Consider the following 9,556-nt stretch of genomic DNA (forward strand, 5'->3'; position numbering starts at 1 on the left):
CACCCCGCCCCGCCAATCACACCACACCCCACCCCACCAATCACACGACACCCCGCCCCGCCAATCACACCACGGCTCCGATCAATCACACCACACCCCACCCTCCCACCAATCACACCACGCCTCCCGTCATCACCACCACGGCCCCAAGGCCCACAGACACGCCCCTTGTGGCCGTGGGTAATTACACAGTCCAGAACGGGTCCACCATTTGCCTACGGCTGGAAGCGGGTCTCCAGGTCCAAGTGCAATACACCAGCAAGGCCAAGCAACTGGTAAGCACTGGGCGGGAGGCGGGCGGGCGGGTTGACAGCTCAAGAGGGGAGCCGGAGCAGCGAGGGAGGGAGGGGCACCCGGGGCCAAGCGAGGGATGCCAGGAGCCGGGCACTCAGGCTGGGATGCCACAGGCTCTGGGCCAGAGTGGGTCAGCGGGTGGGGCCCAGGGCTTCCGCCGGGACCCCCTGCCCCTGACATTTTGCCCACATGTCTGCCCCGTCACTGACCAGTGTGCTCCCTTGTCTGCGTGGGACTCCACCACCCACCCATGCCACATGCAGTGCCCAGCACATGGGGTTGCCAGCCTCCAGGTGGGGCCTGGACATTTCCTGGCATTACAACTCATTTCCAGGCTGTAGAGAGCCGTTCCCTCGGAGAAAACGGCTGCCTGGCAGGGTGGGCCTCTACATCCCACCGAGGTCCCTTCCCCAAACCCGACCCTCCCCGGGCTCCACCCCCAAATCCCCAGCCCTTTCTCAGCCTGGACCTGGCAACCCACGGCAGAGCAGCGGTGCCATCCGGGAAGGGGCCTGCGGAAGAGCTGGCGGGCAAAGGAAGGACGCTGACGCAGGGGGTGGCAGGGAGGGAGACGCGGGGGGGGGGGGGGGGGGGGAGGGCCCTCTGTGCCTGGAAGGGGGGCCTCTGACCTTCTCTCCCTCTCTCTCCCTCCACCAGCTCTGGGGCACCTTTGCGGTGCAGCCCAGCCACACCCACGCGTCAGGGGCCTGCTCCAACGAGACCGCCATGCTCCGGCTGCACTTCCCGGAGGGCTTCCTCCTCTTCGTCTTCAAAAAGGTACCCGGAGAGACGGGGAGGAAGCAGAGGGCAGACTCCACCACAGCCAGGTCGCTGGCACCGGGGCGCGGCCAGGATGGCTTGGCCGAATCTCCGGCTGCTGATGGGACCGTGAGTGGCTGGTGCCTCCAGAAGGGCAGGGGGAGCACCGGCGGCCTGGCCCACCGCAGCGCCTGTGAACATCTCCTTCCGTCTCTTCGCCTACCAGATTTCTGGCCCACCTGTCCCAACAAGACTCACGGCCTATTGAGGGGAGGGGCCGTGGAGGCCCAGGGGCGGAGCCTCTGCTGGGCGGGCAGAAGGTCCCAGGGTCCATCCCCGGCAGCACCTCCAGTTACAAGGGAGGGGCCCTGAGAAACCCTGGAGAGCGGCTGCCAGCCAGAGCAGACAATACCGACTTCGATGGACCCAGGGCCTGGCTCAACGGAAGGCAGCTTCAAGTGTGGGCCTGCTTACCTTTCACACGCGGTTTCTGGGGAGGGGCTGTGGCTCTGTAGCGGAGCCTCTGCTCAGCGGGCAGAAGGTCCCGGGTTCAATCCCCGGCATCCCCAGCTAATAGGGTCAGCTAGGAGGTGGTGGGAAAGAACTTTCTCTGCCTGAGACCCTGGAGAGCCCCTGCCAGCTCGTGCAGGCAGGACGGACTTTGGTGGTCTGATTCAGCACAAGGAGGCTTCATGTGTCCATATGGCAAGAGCCAGTTGGGTGTCATGGTTGGAGCACGGGCTCTGATCTGGGAGAACCGGGTTTGGTTCCCCACTCCTCCACTTGCAGCCAGCTGGGGGGACCTTGGGTCAGTCATAAGTTCTTTCAGAGCTGTTCTCTCAAGGGCAGTTCTCTCGAGAGAGAGAGGTCTCTCAGCCCCACCTGCCTCACAGGCTGTGTTCCCTCTAAGCTGAGTTAGTGTCAGCCAGCTCACAGTTTTTTAGCCTCCGGCTCACACATTTTTGCCTCAGCTCAGGAAGGAGGGCTCCGGGGCAAACTAACTGATGCAGGAGCCAAATCGCTGGATCACAGCTTTAATGCCAGGAGCTCACAAAGTAGAATTTCTGCTCACAAGACTCCACAGCTTAGAGGGAGCATTGCTCACAAGGTGTCTGTTGTGGGGAGGGGAAGGGAAAGGCGATTGTAAGCCACTCTGAGACTCCTTTGGGTAGTGAAGGGCCATGGGGGATAAATCCAATCTCTTCTTCTCTTTTCCAAAACATAACAGCCAGCAATAACAATATGGAGGTTTCTTTCAGCAGTCATGGGGGCCTTTCATAGTCATGAAAGCTAATGGCCTTCACTGCACCTTGTGGCAGTGAGTTCCACACCTCCATGGTATCGTAGGAAGTGCCTCCCACTTGTCCCTCTTGAATGCCCTGCCAGTCACTTTCACCGGGAGGCCCTGACGTCTTAGGATGAGAGGAAAACCCCCAGCAGACCAGGCAGGCCGGAGACAGCTCCCTTGCCCCAGTGAAGGCCCACGCCCTGCACGACTTCTTCACCCTCCCCCGGCCCCCCAGGCACCATCCAGCGCTGGACTCCTACGGGCAAAAGACATTCTCTAAAGGGGGGGGGAATTGCGCAAAGGTGCTTAGTCGGCATCTCCGCAGCAACACTTCCCCTTTCTTGGCACAGAGTCTGGGGACGTTTTTTACAGGCACGCTGACTCAGTGCAATGGAATGGCCTGAGAGGCCTGCCGCCAGGGAGGCGGGTGTCCAGGGGGTGACTCCGAGGAGGTGGATCCAGGCTGGGGTCACGGGGCAAACCGACCCCTTTCCTTCCCCATCAGGGCTTACCAAAATCTAACACCCCCCCCCGGCCCCCATTCCCCTCTGAGGCTCCCCGGCCACACCCAAAAACCTGCTCCACCACCACCCAAAAAACCCACACACAACACCATTCCAGCTTGAAGCTGAGTCGGGCACGGGGGCATGGGAAGTTCGTCTGACTGGCGGAGAGAGAAGGAGTCCAGGCTGACTCACTCGCTGGAGGCCTCGGAAGCGGCTCTGAGTCCACAGCTGGAAGGGCCAGTTTGGCAGGCTGCCACGGCTCAGCCCAGAGGTCTGGCGCGGCGCCCCTCGGCACAGGCCACTCCGAGCAGCAATGCCTCCTGGGTTCGGGCTGCCAGGGATCCTGACTCTCGGGGCCAGTGTTGCCCAGGGGGGCTGCTGTTTCCCCGCCATGATTTTTTGCCCCCTGAATGTATCCAGGGGCTTAAAATCCAAATTCCCCACGGAGAGGGCCAGGACCCAGTGGAAGGGCCTCTGCTTGGCATGCAGAAGGTCCCTGGTCCAATCCCCGGCATCTCCGGTTAAAAAGGGCCAGGCAATAGGGCATGTGGAAGACCTCTTCTGCCCGAGACCCTGGAGAGAGAGCCACTGCCAGCCTGAGTAGACAAAACTGACCTTGATGGACCCAGGTCAGTTTTGTAGGACCCAGGTCTACTGATGATTCAGGAGAAGCCAGCTTCCTGTATCTCTCCCTCCTCCCCCTGAACGTCCGGCCTGTCTGTATTTCCCCCAGGGAGCCAGTTTGGTGCCGTGGTGAGGTGCGCGGACTCTAATCTGGGAGAACCGGGTTGGATTCCCCACGCCTCCTCCACCCGCAGCTGCTGGATGACCTTGGGCAAACCGTAGTTCTGACAAGAGCTGTCCTTGAAAAAGAGCGGTCTCTCTCGGCCCCACCTACCTCACAGGGTGTCTGTTGTGGGGAGGGGAAGGGAAAGGAGTGAGACTCTGAGTGAAGGGCAAGGGGTAGAAATCCAATCTCCTCCTCCTCCTGGACTGGGCCTGCCATCGGCACACCTCTCCTCCGCTGCTCAGCCCCACGGGGGTAAGGCTCTCTTCCGAGGGCAGCTCACAACACTGCTCGCTTCCTAGCACTTGATGGTCAGCGTCCCGCGTATGGAAACCCAGATTTCTTTCCTGCAGAACGAAACCAAAGGGATGGCTTACCTGAGCAGAGTCCAGGCCAACCTGACCTACCAGTTCCTACAGGCAACAGGTGAGCTTCTTTTGGGGGAGGGGGTGTGAGTCGAAGGCGCCCCCACCCTTTGTTGCAAATGAGAGACCTCTCCGAGATGGATGACGTTCTGCCTGGCCTGGGGAAACGCCCGGCACGAGGAGGAGGCTTTTGTGCCACTCACGTAGAGCAGAAGGGGTAAGAAGAACTGTAGCGGCGCAGAACAGTCGAGGAGGGTCAGGGTGCCTTTTGGGTTACGATTGCCGCCTGCTGCGAGGACGGGGCTGGGTACCTGCCTGCTTCAACTGCCTTGTCTTCTGCGTTTGTAACGCCACGATACCCCGTGCGAAGGCAGTCTGTGGTTCCCACGGCCTTCGGATCCAGTCATCCCGGTCCAAATCCATTGTTCGTTGGCTGTCTTGGGCTGACAGATTGAGAACATCGGAAGAGCCCTGCTGGCTCAGACCAAGAGTCCACCTGGTCCAGCCTCCTGCCTCACGCGGCGGCCAGCCAGGTCCTCCGGAGGGCCAACAGCACCTCTTGCATTTTTTCTTTTAAATGCCATAATCCGCCTTCAGTCTCAATGAGAAAGGGTGGGTGATAAATGAAATAAATACAGGCCAAGGCCAGGGAAAAGCCTGAGGATTGGGGCGCAGAGAGGCAGGCGGCTGGCCATGGGTGGTGGGCATGAGCTTCTCCTTTGGCCCTCGGCTGCTGGACGTTCAGTCACCAGCATCATCAGCTAAGTGACCTGCCCTCCCGTAGAAACAGCTCAGGGGCTGAACTGTGCTTAAGGGCAAGGCCCCCCCTGCTGGTCTCCACCCAGTTGTTAGGGCTCCGAGTTGGATGCCGGCTCTGCCTGTTCCCAGGGGGAGCCGAAAAATCTGCCCATTTTGCTTCAACATTGTGTGTGTGCGTGTGCGCACCCGTGTGCATGGGGTGGGGGGAGATGTCGTTCTATTCTGGAAGAATCCTAAATTCCGGCTTTCCCCCCATTTCTGCCCCTTTTGCACATTTAAATGGAGGCTCAAAGGTTGAAGAACCTCAACAAGGCCAGAAAAATCTCCTTTGTGCAGAGGAGGCCAGAAAAATCTCCTTTGTGCAGAGGGCGAACCGACTGTGGCAAGGACCGGTCACCCTCGATCCTCACAATGACCCTGTCGTGTGGGGCCAGGCTGAGAGATTTCCTGGAAGCTCCTGGGAGAGTTTCTTAAGAGGGGACCCCCAGGCGCAAGGCCAAATGAGCCATATACACATAACACATCAAAGTTGGGTAGAAAAAAATACATCAGACTATAAAATGATAATGTAAGCAATAAAAATATCAGTTTCTTACACTGAATCCTATACTCTTTCTAAAGTAAAGGTAAAGGTTTCCCTTGCTCGAAAGCCAGTCAAATCCAACTCTAGGGTTGCGGTGCTCATCTCCGTTTCCAAGGCGAAGAGCCAGCACTGTCCAAAGACGTTTCCATGGTCATGTGGCCGGCATGACTAGACGCTGAGGCGTCTAATTTTTCTTGTTGCTAAGGCAAACCACGCCATTCTACTAGAGACATAATGATCAAGGTCTGAGAGTAAAGATTTGACCAAATCCAGATCGGAAGGTCCATTACACGGCAGAATAATGGGGATGATATACTTTAACCTAGGAGCTTCATGCCACAGGCGTCTCAGAATATCATGTACTATATCTACTTCCCCCAAGTTACAAAAACAAAATCTGAGGGGGGCAGGAATTCCAAGGAAATGTCCAGTCATCACATCTTGATCGATAAGCCCATTCCTTCAATTCCCGTACTTGATTTTTTTTCTTTAATAGATCATCAGGAATTGAAAATTTCAATTGAACTGAAGCCAAATGATCACCTCATCTCTTAGAGGAGTTCAGGAGCAAACTAAAACTTAACCCACCCACCCCCCAGGGAATCCTGGGGTCGTTTTAAACATTTTCTCCAATAGGATAAAATTCTAACATTGACTCTGGCATTCAACGAGCTAATTCCCAGTTCAGCCCTCACTGGTGTCACCGGCACACCTCTTGGGAAGGCGAGAATCTGCCTCATAAAATGATTCTGTACTATTTCTAATGAGGACAATGTCTGGTCTCCCCAGCCCCAGATCTCTGATCCATATAGCATGGCTGGAATTCTCTTACTCCCGTACAGTTTAAGAACTGGGTCTACCATGCCTCCTCCCTTAGAAAAGTAGAACTTCAGCAGAGCCCCCAAATTCTTCATGGTGTGAGTTTCCGAAAAGGTTAAACCCAGATATTATTTATACATGCTGCATTGTTTGATCTGAGTGCCAAGACTGCTCCAGGTAGACTTCTTTGGGCGTTTCCTGAAAAACAGAACTTTTGATTTGGCGTAATTTATTCGCAAGCCTTCCCCATTGCAGTACGACTCACCCAATTTCATCAGGAGTCTCCTCAAGCGTGTCTTGGTTAAGGACAGAAGGACCCTGTCATCTGCATAGACAGAAGGACTGGAACCTTATGTTGTCCAATGGCCGGCGCCATATACTCACTACCTTCTAAACTAGCTATTATGTCATTTAGATACCAATTAAACAGAGTGTGTGTGTGTGTGGGGGGGGGTGCTGCAGTGGAAGCTGCTGCCAAATAAACATTTTTTAAAATCCGCACAGCCAATCATAAGCTTCACTGGGGGGGAACCCTATCAAACGCCTTGCTAAAAACACGTGGTGGGCACTGGAACTGGTGTCAGCAAGCACCACGCAGCCCATGATGGGCACCACGTTGGGGGCCCCTGCGCAGACTGTATCCTGCACTGAATCAGGTATTCACAGGTAGATGTGCTGGAAAAGGTAAGCGGAGCGCCATGGGGCCTGCCCATGGGGCCTGGAATCCAGCCGGCGGACGAGTTTTAAGCCAGAGTGCCGTGCCTCAGGGCCTCCCTTTCTCCCCTCAGAGACATCCTTCGGAGCAGATTCTTCCTCCCTCCAAGAGTTTGAGGCCTCCCTCGGACACAGCTACCAGTGCCGGAACCGCACTCTGACCCTCGCTGGAGACTTCCGCCTTCATGTCCTGAACGAACATGTCCAAGCCTTCGAGCTGCACGATGGGAAATTTGGGGAAGGTAAGACAACCACCATCGTACGGCATCATAAGAACATAAGAACATAAGAGACGCCAATGTTGGATCAGGCCAAAGGCCCATCCAGTCCAACACTCTGTGTCACACAGTGGCCAGAAATACCAGTGCCATCAGGAGGTCCAGCAGTGGGGCCAGGACATTAGAAGCCCTCCCACTGTTGACCCCCCCCCAAGCACCAAGAAGACAGAGCATCACTTGCCCCAGAGCCCCTAGCTATACCTTGTGGCTAATAGCCACTGATGGACCTCTGCTCCATATGCTTATCTAATTCCCTTTTGAAGCTGTCCATGCTTGTAGCACCCACCACTTCCTGTGGCAGTGAATTCCATGTGTTAATCACTCTTTGGGTGAAGAAGTACTTCCTTTTATCCGTTCTAACCCGACCGCTCTGCAGTTTCATGGAGTGCCCACGAGTTCTTGTATTGTGAGAAAGGGAGAAAAGTACCTCTTTCTTTACCTGCTCTTTCCCATGCATAATCTTATAAACCTCGATCATGTCACCCCTCAGTCGTCTTTTCTCCAAGCTAAAGAGCCCTAAGCGCTTTAACCTTTCCTCATAGGGAAAGTGTTCCAACCCTTTTATCATTCGAGTTGCCCTTTTCTGCACTTTTTCCAAAGCTATAATATCTTTTTTAAGGTGTGGTGCCCAGAACTGCACACAGTATTCCAAATGAGGTCTCACCATTGATTTATATAGGGGCATTATTATATTGGCTGATCTGTTTTCAATACCCTTCCTAATAATCCCCAGCATAGCATTGGCCTTCTTTATTGCAGTCACACACTGTCTCGACATTTTCAGTGAGTTATCCACTACAACTCCAAGATCTCTCTCTTGCTCAGTCTCTGCCAGTTCAGACCCCATCAATGTGTATTTATATTTAGGATTTTTGGCTCCAATGTGCATCACCTTGCACTTGGCCACATTGAACCCCATTTGCCATGTTGACGCCCACTCGCCCATCCTTGACAGATCCCCTTGGAGTGCCTCACAATCCTCACTGGTTTTCACCACCCTGAACAACTTTGTATCATCCGCAGATTTAGCCACTTCGTCTTTGAAAGGCCGCATATACTCACAAGGGGTGAGTTTCCCCCTCGTGCGCAGTCTCTTGCGCTGATGCTTGGTGGTGGCAGAAAGCCCCCTCAGGCCACAGCCAGCTTACGGCCACCCCTCGTGGGGTATTCAAGGCAAGAGACGTTCAGAGGTGAAGCAGCCCTGGACCTCCCGGGGAGGGGGGGGGTCTCCCATCCAAATACTGAGCAGCGCTGGTACTGCTTCGCTTCCGAGATCTGACAGGGCCGCCCTCGCCTGCGCCGTTCAAGTCAGGGTGCTCTGATGCTTCGCCATCGCTCAACACATCTCCTGGAATCCCCCGCAGAACTTGTGGGATTTTTCTTCTGCCTTCGATTTCCACACGCATCCCGGCATCGAAAATACTCCATCCTGTCAGAGAGGTCGAGGTCACTCCGTTCTTCCCAAGCCACCCGGCAACCTTCAAGTCTATCTCAACGGCTAAACTGTGACTTCTCCCCCATGGCCTCAGGTCCTGCTCCCGGCCTGACCTTTAACCCAATCACAGAAGCCCGTCTTTGACCACTGACTCTCCTCTCCACCAGCAGCTCCTTGCTTGGCAGCCCCTCTTTCCCCCTCACGCACAGACCGGCCTTCCCACGGCCGCCATTTTGAAAACCCAGCCATCAGCCAGAGGGGAAGCTTCCATCCCCTTGACCCGCCTTCCCTTTCCCTGACGCCTTTGTTCCTCTTTCAGCCGAAGTCTGTCAGGAGCAGCGACGTTCCATCCTCGTGCCCATCATCGTGTTTGTGATTATTGCTGTTCTCGTCATCGTTGTCCTCGTGGCTTATGTGGTGGGACGGAGGCGGAGCCACGTGGGCTATGAAACCATCTAAGGAGCCTTGGCAGCACGCAGCAGCCGACGGAACGTCACCTTGGCTGAAGGAAGAGGGAAGAACCGGATCTGTGCCCCTCTCTTGCAGTGAGGCAAAGATAACTTCAGGGAATACCGTTTGGCTCCAGGCACCCCAGCTGCTAAATGCACCCCGATTTTGTATGTGTTGCTTAGACTGACGATTCAAAGAACTGCGGGAAGAAAGGAAGCAGAATGTATGCTTTTGTGTGTGAGGGTGGGTGGGGAGATGAAATCGTGTGTACGTCAAGCGATCCAAAGCCGCCGTCCGTTCAGAAATAAACAAGACGCTCTGGCTGTCATGGGCTTGATCCTTCCAGTGGACAGATAAGGGACAAGTGTAACCGCCTGACCTGTTGCAGGGCTACACAGAAGTCAGTCCTACCGAGATCACCGGGGTCTACTCCCAAGTAAGCATGCACAGGGCTGCCGGTACTGATCCTTTGCACACTTACCTGCCAGTAAGCCCTGCTGCACAAACTTGAGGAGAGCT

General features: G+C 55.5%; 1 protein-coding gene across 1 annotated transcript; it reads left to right on the forward strand.

Moving 5' to 3' along the window:
- The first annotated feature begins 57 nt into the window (after positions 1 to 57).
- LOC107118098 (lysosome-associated membrane glycoprotein 1-like) lies at positions 58 to 9,258 on the forward strand. Its single transcript, XM_015420340.1, has 5 exons — positions 58 to 275; positions 952 to 1,071; positions 3,988 to 4,060; positions 6,949 to 7,116; positions 8,907 to 9,258. The coding sequence occupies exons 2-5, from the start codon at positions 1,021 to 1,023 to the stop codon at positions 9,044 to 9,046; spliced, it is 432 nt and encodes a 143-aa protein (XP_015275826.1). The 5' UTR covers positions 58 to 275; positions 952 to 1,020; the 3' UTR covers positions 9,047 to 9,258.
- The last annotated feature ends 298 nt before the right edge of the window (positions 9,259 to 9,556 follow it).

This window comes from Gekko japonicus, unplaced genomic scaffold (genome assembly GCF_001447785.1).
Source record: "Gekko japonicus isolate JY-2015 unplaced genomic scaffold, Gekko_japonicus_V1.1 scaffold336, whole genome shotgun sequence".
Taxonomy (NCBI): domain Eukaryota; kingdom Metazoa; phylum Chordata; class Lepidosauria; order Squamata; family Gekkonidae; genus Gekko; species Gekko japonicus.